This window comes from Ammodytes marinus (genome assembly GCF_949987685.1).
Source record: "Ammodytes marinus genome assembly, chromosome: 19".
Classification (NCBI taxonomy): domain Eukaryota; kingdom Metazoa; phylum Chordata; class Actinopteri; order Uranoscopiformes; family Ammodytidae; genus Ammodytes; species Ammodytes marinus.
In genome coordinates, this window is record NC_137223.1 from 5,296,953 (window position 1) to 5,321,342 (window position 24,390).

The 24,390-nt window shown below is 41.4% G+C and overlaps 1 protein-coding gene across 1 annotated transcript in view; it reads left to right on the forward strand.

Annotated features, from left to right (window-relative positions):
* The window catches only part of bach2b (BTB and CNC homology 1, basic leucine zipper transcription factor 2b), a 100,671-nt gene that overhangs the window by 58,310 nt on the left and 17,971 nt on the right, over positions 1-24,390 (forward strand). The window contains exon 3 of the mRNA XM_080048360.1: positions 10,362-10,613. Coding sequence (XP_079904486.1) covers positions 10,362-10,613 — 252 coding nt within the window. The remainder of the gene's footprint in view (positions 1-10,361; positions 10,614-24,390) is intronic.

Genomic DNA, 24,390 nt, shown 5'->3' on the forward strand with positions numbered 1-24,390 from the left:
ATTTTTTTTTTTTTTGCACATTTATACTACATAGGATCTCAGAATTCAATACACCTTCATATTCAAACCGGTGAAGTAGGCCTTTAAGGAGATGGCCATCATTGAAGTCACTTTAAGGCGTGTGCGGAGTGATACGCTGCACTGCCACTGTAAGTTGGCATGGTAATACTTCATCGGGTTACGCTTGAAAAAAGTGCAAAAACAAACAGCTGTCTTCAAGCGCAGTGCAGTGTATCAGTAGTGAAAGAACGCTTCATTTACCGTACAATTAAACCTTTTTTTTTTAAGGCAAGCATTTATATATTTGGTAAAAATCAGTTTTTCTTCTGGCTTCCTCTGCAACAGTACAAGGCGGAATTCCACTCAAGCGACTTCTCCCCATATCTCTTTATAGTGACTGCACTGACCACCAACTCTATACGCTAACACACTAACTATGCCTAAGTAACTCATACAACCCCAATTCAAAAATACTAAACTATCCCTTTAATGTTATGTAGAACAATATGGAGCTTATTCGAAACAAATGATCATTCATCTCTGTTTCCTAAAGATGTGAATTAGGTTGTTGAAGACTGAAGTTGTGTAGAAACACATGGGGACATCTCACCACCACTAGCAGATTAGTTCTGTATTTTTGTGTTTCAAACCACAAATAATTCATGACTGTGCTACTTCCTCAATTACAGTTCAGTTGTTGCAATGACAACAGCCTCCTTCCTCATACTGAGATTAAGGGTTGGGTATCCAAGTTTGAACGACCTGAAAGTCTCCATTCCATCGAGTATCGACAAATGTGTTGACGCTCAATACCAAATGTCCATAGGGGTTAATCATAGGGGTTAGTCTTATCGTCAGTGAGCCAATAAGCATGCAGCATGCTTGATGTGCCAAGATCTAAAAGTGCCGGTGATTGGCTGTGTGGAGGCAACAATTTTCATTTTGCACTGTTGGCACTGATTCATTGTTTCCATTTTGTTCCACTTTGTGCTATCTGAAGGCAGTTAGTTCCAATTTAGCTTATTTAAAGTTTTACATATTGATATAATGTAAAAATGCCAAGGGGATGAACAATAAAAGTTCATTTTATTTATTTATTTATTTATTTTACCATAATGTGTAATGTCATCTTGTTAAAACATTTTCCATTAGATTGCTATCGAAAATAGTATCGATCGGGAACCAGTATTGTAAGTCAACGTACCCGTATATGTATGAATAAATTCACATTTTTGAACGATACCACAAGCGCTACTGAGATTGGCCTTTCCTTTAGACATCATGTATTTGTGATCCAATCAGATGGAAGTGTTTCTGCTGAGTGAGACTGTTCTCTAAATGTCTCAATGATGAAAAACACATTGAGTAATCTTCCATTGGGTAAAAAAAAATTCTTGATGACCGTGCACATTGCATTGCATCAAAGAAGGGTTTGCAATGGTGTCATAAGCCATGAAGACAACCATGTAATCCTACTGAAGTTGCAAAAAAAAAAGAAGTATAGATCATGAAATCTTCAAAAATATTTTCACAATCTTTAAACATTCAGACCAGAGTCTTAAACAATGGCTGTGAATTTAAAGAATAAAAGAACAAGAGATGGGGTTTAATAGCAGAACAGCCAGGGAGACATTTTGAAAAAAAAGTGAGTGCACCCTCATTAAAATGTTCTATTGCAGTCAGTCCAGATATAGCAATCTCTGTTTAATCGCCCACCCTGTGCCCGATGTCCCTATTTGATACTTGTAATAAACCATTACCTCCTCTCTGATGATCTGTGCAGTCTTTCCTACAGGGAAGCGCCATCCTGGGTGTATGATTAGCACCATGCTGTGATCACTATTAAAGGAGCCCACCTATGGTTCATTAAATGGATGAAGTACTGTGTCTAGATGTACACATGTTTCAAGATGCTGGTACCATCTTAAGTATGAGCTGAAAGGTTGTTTCAAACTGAATATCTCATGTCATCCACATAAACTATAGGCATGGAGGATTTAAAAGAAAATGTGCTTCTCGTTGCATCATGGGAAATGTAGGATGCAGTTATTCATTTAACACGTCCGACCTATGAAGTGAAACCCAATCAACACAAAGTGTGAGACTTGAATACTGCACCAAACTAGGGATGCAGGTAGTGACTCATTTCTCCAACTTTTAAATGGAAGTTTTACTTTAGACTAGTCGCAGGCCTACCGGATAGATTTATACACATTGATCGCTTCGTCAACTTTTCTATGGGCAGAGATTGTTATTTTAAGTGTGTCTTTATAAAGTTTGTTGTTAAACGTTAGTGTAGGCTACTGTTTCCTTATCACCGGACCGCCGAGTCCCGCTTGTTTGGGTACATCTCCACCGCCGTGCGTACAGGCAGCATTAGAACAGCTGACGGGAGGAAAAAGATAAAACGGCTGACGAACGAGAGTAAACACAGCAGGCCTTTAGGCAGCGGTCAAGAAAACCTTTTTGCTTTGCTTTGTGCTCTCACCTTAAGGCCTACACACACACACACACACACACACGTTCATTCTCACACATTTGATGTTCAAGTCCAAGTGATGGGCAATAAATGACTAACCGACTATATTTCTGGTGCAGACTAGTGAGGCAGAGGACGTTTAAGCGTGTAAGCAACTAGTCCAGTGCATCCCTACACCAAACACTATAGGCCTACTGTATTTGCTTCATGTCATCCATTACTCACTACATGTACTTTTGTTAACTATGACTCACTATTCATTTTTATTAAATCCATAAATCCTTCTGTGAATTGTAATACTGCTTTTATGATTTTGTAATCAAAGTGTTTGATTCTCTTTTGGAGGATACATGCTTAAGCCAATGCCGATGGTCGATGTGCGACACCAGATTTCAATATATTTTTTTGTATGCAATTTAACTGGACAGAACACATTACGTTTCCCCCTTTGTGATTCATGTGAATGAAATGCATTTAGCTTTTGAAATAACCCTGTAATGGAAGTGTTGGTCAAATGCTGTCATAATGAAGCAGACCTGAATATCATTTTCATTTGAACTTGACATGGTAATATACACTGTGGATTAGGGCTTCAATTTACCTACCCATCATCATCACCATCCATGTCCACATGTGCCGCCTTGTGCCGCACCAAGAGCATTTTGTTGCCATGGCCTAATTTGATCATTCCAATTAAAACCATGTTTCCTCTCAGTGTAATTACAGTCATCCGGCAGGAGCCCACCCCCTAAATTATGCACAGGGGCACAGTGTCTCCCTTACGACTGTATGGGCTAAGCCAATAATGTCATTAGGAACATAGTAGCAGCAGTTTAGACTAACCTTGTTTATTTCATTGGGGCCACAGGGTGGGTTTGCATTACATCATGACGAGTAAATCTTCCCATTGGACAAAATCTTCCCAATAACTCAAGACATGTTAAAACGATTGTCCTAGAGTAAGATGTGCAGTAGACCTTTCGATCTGAACATTTAATTTGATCATTGACACGACAGCTAAGAGATAGTCCCTATTATTACAACCTGTTTTTTTATTTAATTATGCAGTCCTAATTATGTTATGGAAATCTAATAATGACATTGAATCAGAGAACATGGCAAAAAGGCCAAGAGGAAATTCCAAAAATTGTTTGAATAATCCTACCAAGCTTCTCACTTTTACAGTGCAAAGGCGCCTTGACGGGATGTATTGTCTTGCTTGTGTTGGTAGGTTTTCCAGACCAGTGCCAAGTCTCACACAAAGTTAAGATCTAAGAAGGTTGGAAAGGACATCCATGTGATGCGTCTATAGGTTGGTCTTTAGTTCTTTGAATCAGCCAGTATATTGAGCATATTCGATAGTAATGCAGATTCCACGCATCCTTTCCTCACTCTTTTCTATGGTGTCGGTATCACACAGTCCTCATGAGAAGATGAAGATTGAACTATATATGTCAATAAGCAAGATTGTAACATCTACTGAACTCATCAAAAAAACCGAGCAATACCATTTAGTAAGGTTACAAGCCCAGTGAGTTATTATGTACAGTATATTACTGTTCCCAATGCTCAAGAATGAACCGTCAGTCTGCTTATCCAAGTACGATTACATTTTCATCCATCTTTAATGTTTTCCTTATTGTGTCAATCTAAACTGGCAACCCCTGCCTAGAGGAGAGCATATATTATGAGACATGCTAGAATTACAGGAAGTTGCAGAGCTCTTTAATACCTAGTTGCCTGAAGGAGCGAAAAACACCAGGACACCTTCATACTGTGGCTATCAGTGTTGGTCTGGATTCAATGGGAAATGCGTGTTAAAAGAAGAACTTGTTTTTATGCCCATCATTGTGCTGTACACAGAGACGTGCAGGAGTAGCCTGGCTTACCTACTTCTGCTCAATTTTCATTTCCCTTCAGTAGTCAGTCTGGGTCCGCGGTATATTTGCGGGTTTTCACAGCCAGATTTTTGGCAGTCCAATCAGGCTGAGAAGCCGGCGCATGACATACGTCACGACCAAACGTTATGCGATTGGTTGGCAGATCCAATAGTTTTAAACTTAAACAGACACCCGCCTTCACATGAGTTAACAATTGAGCGATTCCAGACCTTCTGTACAAATGAAATGAAGTGCGATGGTCTGGTAGGACCAGGCTAGTGCAGGAGAGCATCTGAGAGGAGTGTGTTGTATACAGAATATATCAATTTACTGGAATGAGGTTGTTTATGACTGGAGGGAGTGATCGTGATGGCTGCCTCTATAGGGAATCTGTCTGTCTGCCCTCACTTCCTTCTATATGGTATTCCTTCATGACGCATTATTCTGTTTTAACACACGTCACAGAGCACTTTATGACACACTGCCGTCACACACTGTCACACACCTCACTCCCCCTCATACTCAAGTCCCCATGCTAAGACCACAACGTCATATGGTGCAGACAGTCCAAAGCTGACTCAAATATCCTGTTTTTCCCCTCTCTTTCATTACTGGTGTTTTAGCTTGGAAGACCACTCTTAGCTTGCTTCTTCTAGTGAACTAACTGATGCAAAGAAATGAAATCAAGATTGACTTACTATACGGTAAAGAGCTAAAGGTGGAGTCAGCGATTTTGTAGAACGCTTTTTGTGCAAAATCACGTTCTTCTTCAAATCAGTGAATATCTCCTCACGATCGGCTACCTGTGTGTAGAAAAATAATTTGATGTTAATACACAGCCTCGGCTCTGCAAACGGGTATATAAACAAAGGATATGTTAAAAAATGGGGCCCCAGTATTCGCCAACATGCCTGTTTACAGAGCCTAGGCTGTCTATTTACACTGGATTTATTTTTCAGCGTGCACACAGTAAGGACATCTAGCGGATCCAGAGGAGATATTAACTTTGATCAAAAAAGATTTGGACAAATTTGAACAAATGTTCTCCAAAATCCCTGACTCCACCTTTAACTGAACCGCCCCAAAATCTGTATTTCCATGGTAATAATCAGTGGCATATGTGACCTGCTGATCCGCAAGAAGAAAGAGAAAAAACATGGCTGACAATCTGTATTGTGTGTATTGCATGTGAAATAATGTGAACACAACCCTTTAGAAACATTTGTATTTCTGCTACATTCTTATTATCTCCCTGGGCCCGTTAAAGTCCTGATCCTAGCTTGATGTGCTGTGCTGGCTTGTTGCGCTGAAAATGATTTATCAATAATCAGTGAGTCAACATGACATTACTAAGAAACAAAACAGATAATTGAAGAAATGTAATTTAATTTATGGAGCGCAAGAGCCAAACATTAGGAGATGGTACACATTATGAATCAATAACCACAATTCTGGTTCATTCACTTCTTCAAGCTTCGCTAATGTGATGATTTGTTGATGATGATTTTCTTGTTTGATTTTGTTGACAATTATATATATGATTAATATAATTAGAACTCCATTTATGAAATGTAATTTAATATTAAGGCAAGACACTGCAGGTGAATAGGATCAAATTCATCATGAAACAATCATGAAACTGGTTGATTGCTTACATTAAAACAACTAGTATTTTTGTATTAGGGGAGAGTGGGGTGAGATGTGCCACTTTTTACTCAAAGTGACTTTAAAGTGAGGCCTTGACAGTAAAGTCTCCAATTCAAATATGTACATATATTTCAGGGTGTTGTGCATCCCCGGGAACAATAACTTTGCATCTGAAATAAACTGTTTGAGAAATATTGCTTTCAGAAAAAAGGTTGTCTTGTGGCACAACTTGCCCCCGGTGTGGTGTAAATTGTGCCACAAGAGAGAATACCATGGGGTAAATTGTGCCACTGATATATATCTCATAAACTGTAATGCAAGACAAATCCATTAGACAATCACTTATTTAAGGTTTATTTAAAGTAAATATTTTACAAAGATTATAGGACAATTTTCTTAAACAAGGCCTAGCATATCTAATGGTTTTACCTGCAAAGCTCACAATGACAAAGTCACCATCATCATCTTTCTGGCCATCTGAACTCTCATCAGTGGTGTCGTTAAGTGGAATGGAGATGTCAGTCTCTTCTGAGCTACTGCAGACAATAACTTTCTTTTGGTGACCAGCGTATACAGCCATGCAATGGCACAACTCTCAGACATTTACTTTGCACTAGCTGCTCCGCCCTTGCAGAACAAACTGCCACCTGGCATATGCGATTCCCCCTCCATTGCTGCCTTTAAATCAAGGCTCAAAACCCATCTGTACACCCTGGTTTTTCCTCCCCATTAACTATCTTACCTCTGCACTACTATCTTTGTTTATATGTGGATGTCTGGGCTTTATGTCTTTTATTTTTGTTATTACTATTTTACCTTCATTGTTTACCTACTGAATGCACTATGTTCAGCACTTTGGACAGTGCAAACTGTTATAAATGTGTTCTTATAAATACATTTTACTTACTTACTTACTTACTTACTTACTTACTTACTTACTTACTTACTTACTTACTTACTTACTTACTTACTTACTTACTTACTTACTTACTTACTTACTTACTTACTTACTTACTTACTTACTTACTTACTTACTTACTTACTTACTTATAAATCACCCCAGGTCCTCTGGCACAAATCACCCCAACCCCAGAATTTTGAATAATAAGCATGATGCAGCAGTTTAGGGCTGACATCGTGCTAACTATATAAACACAACGTGTAGTATACTAAAGCACTGAAAAATGTGTCAAATGTTTTCAAACGTGTCTATAATTGTTCAGACACAATAAACCTTGATCATGGAAATTTTACTTTGAAAGGCAAACAACTTTTTTTGAGCTTAAATGTGCTTATATCTCATTCCATGTTTCTCCCTTCTTTACAGGATGAGTCACATGGATGGCTCTTCTTAAATATGTGGTCACATTTCCAATTTCTTCTATGGTTTTCCATAAACAAGGGGTGGCACACCTTCCCCACCGGCATTCATAAATGTTATTTATATTTATTTTAATGTTATTATTATAAATAATTTATGCAAATGTAAGTCTGAGGATTCAGAGACAAAGTGCTATATAGCCTACCATATATACCATTTACCATTTAACAAATCTTTATATTGTGTGGTAAAACGTGGTGTTTGTAAGCCATCAATCTATCCGAATACAATCATTATGTCACTTCAGATACAGTCAGCGCAGACCCTTCATTCACACAGGGAGGCCTATGACAGTGACAGGTGAACATAATACATGCATTGTTAAAGTTGTAGTGCGTAACTTTGTCATATAAATGAATGTCCCTTACATTCAAGCCATCTCCAATCGAGTTGACACAAAGTTGAGTGAGCCTATTGGCTCCACAACTCTCTCTGTATTTCTCAGTATGGCAGCGTTTACAAACTTGTGTCGTCCCCTTGAGCTCAGAAAGATCCCAAGAAGAGCCCAAGAAATGTTTCAGTTGTTGATTCTACTGATAAAGACAAAACCTGGACGTACAGCAGACGGTATAAAATCCAAAATCGCATTTACCAAAGGCTTACCTCATGTAGATACGCCGACAGTGTTGTTGTAATGACTCAGAATTCCTCAATGGGGCGACAGAAGTTACGCACTATCATTTTAAGCATGCTCCTCTCATATGCAACTTACCTTAGCATAGCAGTGTGTGGGCTGCTGTACACACAAGCACACACAAGTGATGCACCGTAGCTCCACAAGAAGAAGATTGCTGTAATGGGCAGTGCAGAGCTAACAGGTCCCCAGCTGCATTAGTCTTCCTCAGCTCACCAGCCTCACGCTATGTGTTGATCTACACTGGAATGTAAGCATCCCATGAGAAGGTGTAGGCAGAAAGAGGCTGCCGTCTACAACTGACCCCGCAGAGAAAAGAGAAAAAATTGTTTGCATCCATCAGCACTTCTAATCAGAATTCTGCCACAACCTGCTATTTTGTGGTGTGTGTTTCTGGGTATATTCGTCTGTGTGTGTGTGTGTGTGTGTGTGTGTGTGTGTGTGTGTGTGTGTGTGTGTGTGTGTGTGTGTGTGTGTGTGTGTGTGTGTGTGTGTGTGTGTGTGTGTGTGTGTGTGTGTGTGTGTGTGTGTGTGTGTGTGTGTGTGTGTGTGTGTCATCCTTGCATTTTATTCCTATTGCAACCGTGCGTCTATGTGTGTCGTCTGTGAATATATGCATGCTCTGTATATGTGTGCGTGTGTGTGCGCGTGCGTGCGTGCGTGCGTGCGTTGTGTTTGTGTCATCCTTGCATTTTGCCCTCTTACTGCAAAAGGGATTGTCTGAGAAAATGTGTCTGAAGTTCCAAAGTGAAGCGCATGTGCATTCCAGAGGTAGAAATAGCATGTTTGGATTGCTGTGAGCCTCGCAACCACATCTGGAAACATTATTCTTGGAAGACAGGTCATTATCAAGGAAGCCAACTGAGAGATGTTTGGTAGAAAATAAGCAAACTATACAACGGTTGGGGAGGGCCAGAACCACAGGAGTGTCTGGGACTAACATAGTTGATTCACAACAGCTCCAACCAACCCCCCTCTCCCCCCCCTCCCCCACACACACACACACACACCAGACAGTCTGTTGTAAAGCAGTACATTTCACCAGTCAAATCGTTAGTACAACTTTGTCAAATCAACTGAATCCTCAAATGACCTGATATTAGACTACTTTAATGGCTCAGTGAATAGCCTCACAAAGCCAGTCCACTTGTAAATAAATAGTATATAATGTAAAACAGGAAATCTCTGTTGCACACTGAACCCTCAAACAATAATGTTTGTTACTCAGTTACCGGGGCGATACTAGGTTGTTTGTTTGTTTTGAACGAAGCCCCCCCAAGACCAATAATCTGTCAACATTAAAGGCCTACTTCACCGGTTGGAATATGAAGGTGTATTGAACTCGGAGATCCTATTTAGTATAAATGTGCAAAAAAAAATGTAATCGGATCATCTTAGCCTGAGAAAAAGGCAGAAAGAGTGTTTTATGGTCTCACTGTCTAACCCTACCTTTTCCTTACTGTGACATCACAGTAAGGGTTAGAATTAGCAGGACAGCTGGGCCAAGGGAAGACTAAGGGAAGACTGAGGGAAGAAAAACCTCATTCATTATATTATAATAGTTATTTTATACTGATAGAACGCTGGTTCCGTATGGGTGAAGTATTCCTTTAAGTAAAACTGCAGTGTTTCTTTTGAAGCTAAATACAGTCTTCAGTGTCTGTCTGTCATGTTGGTTTGTCTCGTGCAGTAAGTTGCTCCTGTACGTCTGCTGTTCTATCCGTTCTTCAGCTCATGTTTTCTGAGTGTGATTTTACCAAAGCTTCTCAGCATACCTTTACACTGAGTCCTTCTTAGATCACTAACACATGTGCCCCTCTAAAGCAAAGAGCACAGCCAACTGGAGACCAGCTCTGCGTCTACCTTTCATTTTAAATGGCTTCGAATAAAGAATGTTCCGTACATTTTTATATTTTTATGTCTTGAGTGTGTGTATGTGTGTGTGCGGAGAGGGGGGGGGGGGGTGGGGGGGCATACAGTGTGTGATCCGAATGTACAGTATAATGTGTGTCAGAGAAGATTTGTAGAAATGGACTCTTTTGTGATTCATAAAATGGAAGTTTTAAGTTTTTTAGCAAGCAGGGACCATGCACCACTACATTTTGCTGGCTGTTAAAAAGTTACAGGAGTGAGTGAGTGTGCACGTGAAGCGGAGAGCAACAGTCAGTCAGTCAGCCGGGGCCTGTATATGTGTTGAATCATGAAGGGCCGTCTGCAGGCTGATGTCAGCCCTGCGGTATGCACTCTCTCTCTCTCTCTCTCTCTCTCTCTCGGCTTTCGCTGCTGTAAGCTAACCCCCCTAACCCTCCCCTCTCCCCTCTGTTGTGCTTCTATTTCCAGGGCGTGAGCGGAATGTCCGTGGATGAGAAGCCTGAAGAAGCCCCCATGTATGTGTATGAGTCCACGGTGCATTGTACCAACATCCTCCTCTGCCTCAACGACCAGCGCAAGCAGGACGTCCTGTGTGATGTGACGGTGCTGGTGGAGGGGAAGGAGTTCCGCGGGCACCGGGCCGTACTGGCTGCCTGCAGTGAGTACTTCCTCCAGACACTGGTGGGCCAGAATGGACTGGTCCTCAGCCTTCCAGAAGAGGTACGTCAATCAAACAGCAGTTATCCTCTTGCAGACTGTTGACTGTTAAACAATGCAACATTAAAACCACCCCCACTGACCACCAGCTACAACAGCAATACTAATCCAAGCTCTCTCAGCACCGTATACCCCAGCGTCAATAGCCACACAAAGTGATGAACAGTGGCCGATGCATTTAAATAGTAGTTCAATGTACTGTGGTCTATACTATATTTTTTAGCACATTAACAAAACATAGAAGGACTAGGAAATGTGTTGTGTTGGTTACATGCTGTAATCCAGCTGAGGTGTAACACATACTTGCTTATTACATTGATATTTGTTTTTTTTTATTTGGAAGGCGATTGTGTCCAAAGCATCATTAAAGGTGGAGCCAGCGATTCTGGAGAAAGCTTGGTTTAAAAAAGACTTTTTGTCAAAATGTGTATTACCACAGTTTTTTCTTTCAGCGCGCACACACAGTACGTACAAGTAGCAGATCATGAGGAGATACTCACTGTTTTGTGAGAATCGCTGACTCCACCTTCAACAACTGTACAAGGTACAATCAGATGAATCTGCACCCTCCGACCCAAATGCAGGAGGCACTGTGCCTTTTATTTATTTTCTTTTTTAATAAATTGCCGTCAGCTTCACATTATGGGAAAGTGTTGTCGTCGCCATTGTTAGGACGATAAGTTGTGGTTTGACCGGGAGCCCAGAACAATATATTACATTTGATCGAGAGGACGCGTAAAAATGCTGAATGTGTTCAGCGATCAGATGAAGGAGAGGGGAGCCTCTCCCGCACAGTGACAACAGGTTCACGCTGCGCAAGAAGTGTGTGTTTTTATTTTGCTTCCCATGTACGGGACCGTCAATACTATCCCTGTGTCAGTTTGGAGTCAGTTAATCACCTGAGTGTGGCATGAGCCTCCTCTCGCGAGCCGCACGTCCTGCAGCAAAAATACAGTAAAAATCATGTTTCACATCGTAGGCTACAAGCCACATAACGTGGCATTGTCATAGGGCTTCATTATATTATATTATAATCATAGATTTTTTTCTTCTTTATTTATAGGCTAGATGTAGGCCTTTTTATTATTTTAACCCCATATTATATCAATGATATATTTCGCAGTTTTTACTCCGTGCTTCCTGCTTCTCTCCACCCCAGATTGTCTGTCCAATGAATGAATGACCTCAGATCACGTGTGGTTTTGCTTCGTAATGCTGGTTCACTTGCAAAAGGGGCAATATGAAAGTGGACCACACCAAACAAAAAAAATCTAAACTCTATTTGGTCTGGACCAAAGCAAGTGAACTAGCGGACTTTCCCTGTGTGAATACACCCTTAGTCCTTGTTGGGTTTGTGTTGACACTTTTTTTTACAATAGTACCAACATGAAATCATTTGGACTGACAGCTATCTTATTCACTAGACACTTTTGTCTCTATGTCATCTTACATCAGCAGCACAACATGGCCGCTACAGGGGAAATCAGATTCTGCTGACTGACAACACATTTCTCTGCCTTAAGTGAACACTTATCTTCTGTAGTGTCAACAAGAGTTCAAAACAAGAAATACTGATCACAAGCACTTTGATCGGTAACTGTGATGGACTTTGTATGTCATTAATAGTGACGACTAAACACAAAGATATACCTTGAACCGTAATATTACAGGAAGATACTGTGTGGTTGCTACATTTCACATGTTTCACTTCTGACTGATATGGGAGAATCTCTGCTAGATAGCTCCAGATAACAAGATGCAATAACTGTTCTCAGTCAAATGTGTTCCAAGAAGGCATGGCAAGTTACTTTATTTTTTATTTTTTGTTTAATTTATTTATTGGATTTTTCATTTTAAGGACAACAAGAGCAAACACAAGGAACAACTGTCTCTGAGTTCAAATGAAATCAAAATGCATCATAAAAAATAAAAATACGTAGTAGGCTTTCATACAAAAATGTAGAAATATGCATGGAAAATTCCCCCAAAAAACTAAAACAAGCACCGACTAAATAAACAGTTAAAAGAAAGTATAAAAATAGATAAAAAAAAAGGGGGTAGGGGTTCAGTCTTGGGCCAGGGTTGATAAAGAATTATAATAAGTTATAAAAGAATCCCATTTTTTTTGCAAATTTATTAGCACAGCCTTTCATTGTCAATTATATTTTTTTGAGTTTTAAAAAGAACATAACGTCTTTGAGCCAGATTAGAATTGATTAGGGGATTTCCACATAAGTGAAATACGGCGTCTTGCCAGAAGGGAAGTGAAGACTATAATGTTTCTGATTGTAAGGCTGTGATATGGGGCTGTTGAGATGGGGTTCCAAATATTGCAATGAAGGGGTCTGTTTTTATTTGGGTTCCTAGTACTTTTGACATGATCATAAAAAAGTGATTCCAGAATCTATGTAGTCTGGGACAGTAAAAAAAAAACATATGAGTCAAGTTACAAAAGGAGGCGTGGCATCTGTCACACTGGTCCACAACATTTGGATACATTTCAGATAGTCTAGATTTGGTGAAATGGACTCTATGTAACACGTTAAACTGTATAAGCTGCAGCCTGGCACAAGGAGAAGATGAGCGTATACTATGCACAGCCTTATCCCACCATCGATCTGTCAAATTTACCCCAAGCTCACGCTCCCAAGCATTTTTGCTTTTGACAGCGGAATTGTTTTCCAGCGCCATGAGTTTGTCATAAATCTTACATATTAGTGATTTCTGCTGGGGTTTTAAGGTCAGAAGGTCTTCCCATGACTGGTTAATAGAGAGGGAGGGATAACATGAAAAAAGAGACCATGGTTGGTTAATAGAGAGGGAGGGATAACATGAAAAAAGAGAGGAGGCACGATGCCTAATTTGAAAGTATACATCAATAAATGGGATGTAGGTCAATTTAAATCTTTAGACAAGTCTGAAAAAGTAGCAAAAGTACCGTCTCTATAAAGGTCTTTGAAAACTTTAATGCCTCGATTTTGCCATAACATGTAGGAGATATTCCCAACAGATGGAGGGAATAGCTGATTGTTCACTATGGGCATCAGAGTGGATGCAGAGGAAAACTTAAACGCAAGTTACTTTCTTAAAAGTGAACTAAATAATTCTAAATATATTTTATATACTGCATCATACACTATGGCAAAATGTGTATACTTACTTTTCACACATTGGCTTGATTATACTTACTGTATGTACTTTTACTGAATCAAGGTTTTGAAGACGTTTCAGAGTGTTTTCTACATGGTGATCTCCACCACTGACAACACCACGTACTGGATGATTAATCAACGACATTTGCGCTGCTGATCGAACACTGACAAAAAAAGATTGAATTTCCATACAGTATATGATTAGAATGACTATGTTTAATATGACTTAGCTAACTCCACTATACACAGTTTAGCAAATTAGATTAAAACGTCTTTTTTTTTTAAATATGTGAAATGTTGTCAAATGGAACAGGGATGGATACAGGGAATGAGGATTGGTGAAAACCTCACTGGGAGAAAGTCGCTCTCTCTCACACACACACACACGCACACAAACACAAACACATACACACACACACACACACACACACACACACACATACACACACACTTTAAAGAGACACTCATTGAAAGATGTTACTTTTCCACACTCTGTGTCACACCTGAAACACACAGCGGCTCATGCATTATTCAGGTGAGTGAATGAAAGCTTGGGTCCTGCTTTGAGCCTGCAGGAGCCGTTCCCTGCATTCATTCTTTGAGTTAAAGAACGGCCCTGGTGCTTATTTTACACAAGCCGGCAATCTGACGCTAACTTTGCTTTCTATGAGCACCGCCGCGACGTCAAAGTCTTTTGACAGGCTTTACCTTATTAATGCACGCCGGCCCTATGTAGCGGGGAGACACCACATCTCCAAAGCACATCTGGGATGTGCCCCAGTTTTTTCACGACCGCAGCACATGTATGTATTCATGTGTGTGTGTGTGTGTGTGTGTGTGTGTGCGTGCGTGTGTGTGTGTGTGTGTGTGTGTGTGTGTGTGTGTGTGTGTTTGTGTGTGTGTGTGTGTGCGTGCGTGCGTGTGTGCGTGCGTGCGAGCGAGTGAGTGAGAGAGAGAAAGAATTTTTGTGTGTGTGTGTGTGTGTGTGTGCGTGCGTGCGTGTGTGTGTGTGAGTATGAGTGTGACATCAATACGTCAGAGAGAGGTGCGTTCATGGGGTGTGAGTGGGGGTTGAGTTGCTAGTGACAGTGTGGTGTTGGAGCTGAGGTGAGCAGGAGAGAGTGTTGCTGAACCCGATGAAGGCTGAGCCCGGGGTGGAGTTCATCTCTCCACACAAGCTACCTGCAGCTGTACCCACACAGGCGCTAATTGGCAATCACATGATCACAGCCCCTTATTCTGGCTCAAAAATGCACATTGTGACACCTCGCACACCCAGGCTCTATCCTCCAGTGAACGGCAGATCAAATTAGAACACTGTGACAGAAAAAAAGGCAAATTGTAAAAAAAAAAAAAAAAAACGTCATGGAGAAAGTTAAAGTTGACAAGTGATAATGTATTAAAGAGGGAGGCAGTGATAGTTTGGGGAATTGTTTGAGTTGTGCCATTGAGAAACGTCCACGGTCCTCTTGGTCCCCAGCAAGGGCATACATAATATTTTTTAAAAACAGTGACTTCTAATTTTGTTTTTGTTGATATACCCAAAATGATTGATTATCAGATGATCAGAGTCTTAAGGCGAGACATCGCATACAAAGACATTTGAGGGCCCTTCTTTTTCATTTGCTCATCCATTTAATGTGGAATTTTCCTTTAAATATCCTTCTTCTAGCAGGTAGAACATCTCTGTCTGACTGTCTAGACAGGTCACCGCTGCAGCATCATGGAGGAGTGTCATTTGGTTGATGTTGATGTGGACAGTCAAGTTGTCACAATTTGCTTTACGGCCAGTGACTGCAGCCTGCTGACTCATCCCTGCCTTGGATGGGTCTGCCTAGCCCCCTCACTGTACTGTACTGTGTGTGTGTGTGTGTGTGTGTGTGTGTGTGTGTGTGTGTGTGTGTGTGTGTGTGTGTGTGTGTGTGTGTGTGTGTGTGTGTGTGTGTGTGTGTGTGTGTGTGTGTGTGTGTGTGTGTGTGTGTGTGTGCAGCTCAGAGTAGCAGCCTTAAGCTTTGCTGGGTTAGCATCACTTCACTTGACACTTGTACGTCATGGAGAATATTTACTAAGCAGCTACAGGCTGCCACCGATGTATACTGAATATACCTTTATTTAAACAGGGAAGGCCATTGAGAGCAAGCTCTCTTTAAAGATCTCCTATTATACTACTTTTCTGGTCTTAATTTCTCATTAGAGCAACCTGACACGAATCACAGCACAAAATTCTCCAGCACTTTTTACTTGACATGATCATTTAAGAATGATGTGAAAGAAAAGAGCACATTAGAAAAGGCTGGATGCTACTGGGGGGGAAAGAGGAGTGAGATGAATGCAGATGCAATGGTGAAACAAAGGCCACCTTCCCCCCTGCTTTTGCATCACTGGTCTGTATCGGCCCTGGCTGCCCTTGGAGTGGTCCGGTGCAGGCGGAGTGACATCATGTATATCTAATGTGATGGTAGGCTTGCAGTGCAGAGCGGGGGGGGGGGGGGGGGGGGTCAGCCAGGCTCAGCAAGGGCCTTTGTTGGCCCATTACAACATCATGGGAACAAGACAATCTCTGCTTTATCCGGTGCTATGCTGCATGGGGGAAAGAACAGTGGAGCAAGATGTCAGTGTTGGACCATGGGAGGCTTCACACATCCACAGTGTTTTCCTACATCACATTACTTGTGAGTGTAAGAACAAAAGGCAGATTCATAAGAATAAGTGTGTCAGATTGAGCGTGGCAGGGAGGAATTTTTTCAAAGAGAGCCCTCCACTGGAGAGGAGCAGTCATCACAATGAAGTCCATATTGTGGAAGGCAGTGTGTGCTGATAGTAGACTGCGATGGGCTACATATTAGTAGCGCATGTTGTCTTTGTTCTCCCGTGCTGAGGCCCCAATCAGATGATCCTCACTACTCTACATTGGGCTGTTATTCGTTAAAGGTGCAGTTCATGATTCTGGAGAACGCTTATTGTCAAAATAACCTTTTTTTCAATCTCCACTGTGTGTTGCGGTGAAAATAAATCCAGTGTTAATACACAGCCTAGGCTCTGAGAAAAAGGCATGTTGCTAGCTACGGTGGGCTCTCCTTACATACCCGTTTACAGAGCCTATGCTAGCCTATATATTAACACTGGGGGGGGAGGGGGGGGGGAATTCATCACACACAGAACGGACAGGTGATGAGATAGGAGATATTCACTGATTTGACAACAAGCATTCTCCAGATCCCTGACTGACGCCACCTTTAATTGAAGCAGAGACACATTGTAGTAATAGATGAGTGAGTAACTTTATTTACCTGAATTTTTTGAAAATCAGTTCCCAGTCCAAATTCCAATGATTGGCTAATGCATTTTTTGCACATCTGATATCCAGCTGTGGGGATTTTGTGACTGGCTGGAATGTTTGATTCCACACCACTGTATGGGCGGACAGTGGAGGGCCCTAGAAGATGACAAACCACCATTTTGATATAGCATTGCTAGCCCTGCGTGATATTTCATTCTGGAGGAAAAGGGATTTTTGCTGCCCTGAGATGGAGCAGAGCCATGGTTTACTGACCTCAAACCACCTCCTGTTTGTCATGTCTTTCCTTAGTCATCATGAGCCAGGGGGAAAACAGCATATATTTCATCACAAAAGAAAACACTCACACACATTTCTTTGCTGGGATTTATTATGATAAAGGGCTTCTTCTCAACACACAATAAAACATATTTCTGAATGCACCGATATGAAAACTCTTGGCCGAAACCAAATCAAACAAATTACGATGATCTTTCCTTAACCTTAAAGATCTCCTATTATACTACTTTTCCTGTCTTAATTTCTTGTTAAGAACTGCTATAGAGCAACCTGACACGAATCACATCACAAAAAACCATGTAGATTTTCGGGACACTCTTCCTCTCACCCTAGCGAGCACAGCCGTCATGTACAAATGCATGTACGTCATTATTTGATACGCTAGTATGGTTAAACTATAAATCATTATAACAACGTGTATAGGTCATAAAAGTCGAAAAGTATCATAGGTCCTCTTTAACCTTATCAGAAACTCACACAGGTTGTTTTGTAAAAGCCCAGCCAAAATAAGTATTTTTTTTTGTTCAGGTGTGGGCTTGGCTGACCCCATATCATATGCCTCATTTCCACTGAGCAGCACATTTCGGCCCTAGATCTGGCTTTCATAACCGCTGCTGACGGCACCCGTAGTTAGGCTGGGTTAATGCTGGACGGTGATAGCCACCATGACGCGGTTGAATGGCTCTGGCCCTTATAAACAGGCTATGCACTGGCCGCGGTCGCTACATAACTATTGTGATAGCAGCAGGACACAGTGTAGCCCGCTGATTCATTGAATGAAGAGAAAACACCACACATTAAACAAAGAGCTGTGCGCTTTCATTTTTCTCTCACTCTTGCCGAGGTGACTACACACAGCGGTTATATCTCGCACGGAAATGATTCTGTTGAACAATTAACGGACTGCAGTGAGTAGCTCCACCCTGTTGGTACACCAACGAAAGGGTGACACAAATTGATACCGCGTGGTTCGCTTATTTTGGTACCCTTTACCACCTTTGACAGTGGAAACGCAAGCAGAAACAAGTGCCGCGCCGAACCGAACTGAACTGCACCGCTCAGAGGGAACAAGTCTATAGAGAAAGAGTTTGAGATAAACCACACAGACAGGGAAGTGTAATGCGGGTTAAACAGTTGATCAGGCTAAAACCTGCAGGATGCCCTGCTAATCTGAAGGGGAAAATATCACACACATATACGACAGATGGTGGAACCAGGGGCACCTCTTCCTTTAAGATGGGGGGGTTGGGTGCTAGAAGAGGAAGAGGAAGTGAGTAGAAAGAGGAGTGATGCGATGCAGTGTGGGAGTATTCTTGCACTAATACCCCCCCCCCCCCCCCCCCCCCCGCCTCCCCTTTAGGCTAGCAGGGGGTCTATCTCTTTCTCTGCCAACACAAGGACACATCTCTGGAAAAAGCCACCTTGGAACAGCCAAGCCTTTGGCCATGCGACAGCCTGCGGTGTGTGTGATCCCCGTGTTTATGCTCTTTGCATTTAACCTCAAGGACCCGGCACAGCTAAGCAGAGGATAGATTCACTGTTGTTGATAGTAGGCACACACAGACTTTCATTTCATACAATACACTGTACAAGCAGATAGACAAAAAAGAAAATGCTTGATACAGAGAGTCACGTTTCTTTTTTTTTTTTACAATTTCTTCAGTTTATTACTACATGCATTATTGTAAATAGTGTTACTTTTCTATAGTGTTTTGCCTTACTTTTTGCACCATTTAGAATGTATAGAATTGATTGCAACGCCAAGCGCCAAAGCACTATCTATTTGTGTCTTAAATAGTGTAGAGGTATAGGGTCATGTGTCTGGGCCTGTACAGTAAGCTACAGTGGGAGAGGATTAGGATGTACACTACCTGATTTAATCCACCTTCAGCGGGGAGGGTTTGCTTGCAGCTCGGGCATGTCTGAGCTTCTGATGGCAGCGTGGATGACACTGTCCTTAAGTTTGTCTTAAGGGATCCTCTCCACACATTAAGCTGGAGTGCTTTTAGTTCACTTAAATATTCTATTATTATGAACTAAGTTGATTAATGACATTAACGTTTTTTTTTAATGTGTTTCAGACTATGTTGTTTGAGTTTAAATGAATACGCAAATATAGATATTTCCTACTAATGATCTGTTATATTGCATCTCTTTTGTTTTTTATTTAAAACATTTGAAATAAAATACTAAATGTATTATTGTTCTGCATGTTCTAAATAAGAAACGTACTAAATCAGATGAAGTATAGTTATGGACGGCTGATCTATCACATGGACCAACCTCAAGGACGTTCTGAGTTCATCTAGTAAGTCCTGAGTATAAAGATGCATGCTGGGAAGGCATGGGCCTCTTGAAAACAATGATACAGATTGAACACGCATTCTTAGGTGATGATACAATGTGTCGACCGTTTATGCATTTCTTATGCGAGCTGTGTAGGGCAGACACATGGGCTTCTCCAGCTGTCTTTATATAAGACTTGTTCTTTATGCCTGATGGCTCTTCCCTTCTTTGTCCCTGTCATCTCCTCCAGCATAACAGCTTCAGCTACAATGGTGTCATGACAGCCTTAGTGCTGTGACAGGCTGCCTATTGTCTGTCTGTGAACACAGAGGTGAATGTCAGGTTACTCAGCAGATCTGATGTTAAAGCTCCCTCCAATAGAGATGGAGTGTTTATCTCTTGCTTAATGGAATCTCTATTGTCCATACCATGATGCCATGTCACCATTAACATTCATGACAGGCAGGTACTCACTGGAGACATTTGCATAGATTAGCCCTCTCTCTTCTACGGAGCAGAAAGGCTGTCGTAAGAGAGGAGCCCTGGGTGACGGACACTGTTGCCAAATACCTTTTGTACAACAGACCAAAGTCACTTACAAATATACAACGATTCTGGGTTGTTTCCAAAGTGCAGTCGCTTATTTGGTCTAGCTGCCCGTGTGAGCCATAAAGTTTAAGTTTCTTGTTATCTTTCTTGTTATTTTAAATAGTGGGTTAGCCTACTTTTAAAGCGGCTACGAGTAACATTTAAATATATTTTAAACAGCCCCATATTTCCTCTGATAGTCATAAATTACCTTTAACAGCAAACGAGACCATCAGTGCAAAGAAAGACGTTTTTATATAGTTTGTATTACTGCATTTGGTCTGGTAGCACACCCAGTCCGATTTTCGGTTTGGTCGCAGATTTCAGTGTAGCGCAGCAACGCGATTTGAAAAGCCTATCCCACCAGGTGAGGGAAGGGGAGCGGGAGCCTTGTTTGAGACAGTTATTTGTCGTCATAATGACTGATAACGGGGCTGAACCATCAAAGAAAAAAAATAAAATGCAATGAAGAAAAGCTAAAAGGGAGAGTGATAGACGGGCGGGAGGAGGCGAGGGCGTTGCCAAGCAACGTATACACAATTACAAGGGGGAGTGAACTATCTATGGAGTGAACTAGACTGCAGTGTTTACTCCTAAATGAATGAGCAGTACTAACACAAAGTTTACTTTGCTTCACCATCATCAGATGACCATTATCTGAAATAGTCATTATTTACAACAACATAAACACATTACCTCATCGTGATCCATACTAACTGCCGCCTCTCGTTCATTCGCTTTCTGTGAGGACACGTAATCTTTCAGCTCCGTGAGAGGGAGTAGTTAGGTGACACTGCTGCATCAACTCATTGCAATCAGGTGTGTGTAGCACTGACTGGCATTAGTTGATGCTGTGTCACTAACCACTCTCACGGAGCCGAAAAGAGTCCGGTGCCCTCACACTTTCAACAAACGGACATGCACTATATTGCGTCCTAATCAATTGAGACTGGCACGACCGGCACGTCCTATAAAACAGCTTTACGACAGCTGGCGTCATAAAAATACTACCGCTTTTGTCCAAAGGGGCCGCCAACGGACAAAGTTACTCGTAGTGGCTTTAAGTGATACAAATTTTTTTTTTAAATAATCCCAATAAAGGAGGCCTATATTTCTCCCTCCGTAGTCTACGATGAATATGATAGAGGAAGTTAAGGTATTTATATTCAAAAATATGAGTCATTTCAGAAGTAAATATTACGTTGTTAATAAAGTGGATGCAATAGAAATCCCTTAATATTATTGTAGATATGTTAGTTTTTTTTATTTACTTTTTTATTTTAGATATTTTTGGGCATTTTTTATGCTTTATTGATAGTGAGAAGAGACAGAGGTGAAATGGGGCAGAGAGGGGATTGACATGTAGAGAACGACCGCGGGCGGGAATCGAACCCAGGTCTGCTGCTGGGCCCGGCCCGGGGGGGGGGGACACCCTACCAACTGAGCTAAGGGCGCCCCAGATATTGTAGTTTTTATATGATGGATGAATGTAGGCCATTTGCAATTGTTGAAGAAACAAATTAATTGTTGAAAGATGCAGGCTATATATGTGTGTGTTTGTGTGTGTGTGTGTGTGTGTGTGTGTGTGTGTGTGTGTGTGTGTGTGTGTGTGTGTGTGTGTGTGTGTGTGTTTGTGGGTGTGCGTCCGTGTGTGCGTGTGTGTGTGTGTGTGTGCGCGCTTGCTTCTTTCAGGCTTGTTTTTATAGGCATGGTTGCTTGTTTCTTTCTTGAACTCTGGCAGCGCTGGAAGAGGGGGGGGGGGGGTGATTTAGATTGAAGGGCAGGGTAGTGTGTTAGTGTTGTATTGCTCAGACTGTATGTTTATGAAAGGATAGTTGGCCCGCTTCCCAAGTATGTCATGCCAAGTTGTCTGTGTCAGTGATTGGCCACTGCCCATACTGTAGTTTCCTGTCTTGTACATGGTATCTTGTGGTATAGCCTGAAATGGCCCCAATCTGTCACATTGATGGATTTGTCTCTTTGTGTATTTAACTCACAGACTAAGTGCTGCTAACAGCTGAAATGTTTCAAACGTCATGGCAGTCTGAGTATATCCTCCCTGTACTCCTCGTCCTCCTTTAACAGTTTGTTTCCTAAACTGTGAAACATCTTCCTTCCTTCTGTCATTTTCCTCTTTGCACACACATATCTGGCAAGAGAAGAAAGCAAACAGGCCTATACATTGTCTATTTCAACCATTTAAAAAGTACTGTAACTTGCAACATTTATACAAAATCTTGTCTCAAACCAATCACTTTCGATAGAGCTCATTTTAACTTTATTTAATGTGTGGGCAGCAAGCCAAAATAAGCAACTGCACTTAAAAAAAGACGTCCAAAAAGCAAAACACAACCTCGTACGGCCACTATTTGAAAGCTGCTTTTTTTCTAAAACAAACCCAAAGTTGCTTATAAAAAGCAGACTTGGCAACGCTGCTGTCCCTCCCGCCACACTGTGTCCATCCCTTTACACTCTCCTTCATTAGGCCGCTGTGCTTGTTGTGACTATGCTGAAGTAATCACATACGGTGCAGGGCCAGCGTAGAGATGCGCTCCCACAGGCTACAGCTGCTGACTCCAGCTGCAAATAGATCCCTGGTTTCTCTCAGCACTTTTTCCCTCCAGTAGCTTTGCTGTTTATTAGCGACACTGGATGCTGCCGTCCGGCCCCACAGCCTTAGTTAAGATGCCACTGCCTCACCATTACAGTCTACATCCACGCCAACTAACTAACTGTGTGTGTGTGTGTGTGTGTGTGTGTGTGTGTGTGTGTGTGTGTGTGTGTGTGTGTGTGTGTGTGTGTGTGTGTGTGTGTGTGTGTGTGTGTGTGTGTGTGTGTGTGTGTGTGTGTGGAGATGCCATTAGCGTTTATTTGAGTGTGCGAGAAGGTTTTGATTTATATTTGTGTGCTGTATATGTGCAAAGATCTCTATGTTATCCGGAACAAATGCTTAATTCAGATTAAACTGGATTGAATCTACAAAGATATACTTTAAAAAGAGGAGTTAAATAAAATATGTGAAGTCTTATGATCGCTCCATGTATTTCTATTAGTCCATGCTCTTCGTTCAAAAACTTAACGCTTAAAACACAAAAATTCATAATTTGATTTACACGGGATGTTAAAAGAAGAAAGCTTTCTCTAATGAAAAGGCATTAGCATCATGGGGAATGCAGGATGTATTTAAAGTCCAGATATCACTGCCTCTGCTGTACAGATTCTGGTGATATGCAGAAATAAATACAGTATATTTATTGGTTCATTGATATGATCCCGAGCATTAAACTAGCAACATACAAAAGACTCATTATTGCAGCAAGCAAGTACAGAAATGTGTGTGTGTGTGTGTGTGTGTGTGTGTGTGTGTGTGTGTGTGTGTGTGTGTGTGTGTGTGTGTGTGTGTGTGTGTGTGTGTGTGTGTGTGTGTCCACGGTCCCTGAGCGGTGCTGCAGCCGTAGTGTTGCAGATGTGCTGCGCTCATCAGTAGAGTGGATAGTCCAGTCAAAAGCCTCTACCCTCCCCCCAATCCGTCACACTCAGACACACACACACACACACACACACACACACACACACACACACACACACACACACACACACACTCCCACACCATCCCCCCTTTGCAGATATGGAGTCAGCAGCTTCCTCTCAACAATGACTGATATTCCCAGTGCAAGGTGCTTTTGGCCAGAGGCATGCTGTCTACTGATGTGCTGGGTTTAACACAAGATGGGGGTAGAATCGCCACACAGAACCAGAGTGCAGTCTACAGATCAGAAATACACAGAAATCTAACATTAAGTGTTTATAGTGTACACTGTATGCAGGGAGATTTCTCTGTAGGGCATATCCTACATCTTGTTTGGCGAGACAAAAAAAACGTATAGATATCATCATGAAACTTTACCAGTTGATTACTTATTATATTAAAACTATTATTTTTTGTAATACAATTTTTTTCAGAAATGGTTTAGTCATATTAACACCTACATTTACATTTGGGACCTTTTATTTATACTGCTATGAAAGAAGACATGTTATGGAAGCAAAATAGAAAAGAAAAAAATCTCAAAATGGACCATTGCTTAAAAGAAGGATGTTTTTGCCTGCAGTCTCTGGCCTTAAGTTTGGTGCTGATACTATGTTTGACATGACAAAGACTCGGATGTGGATGTAA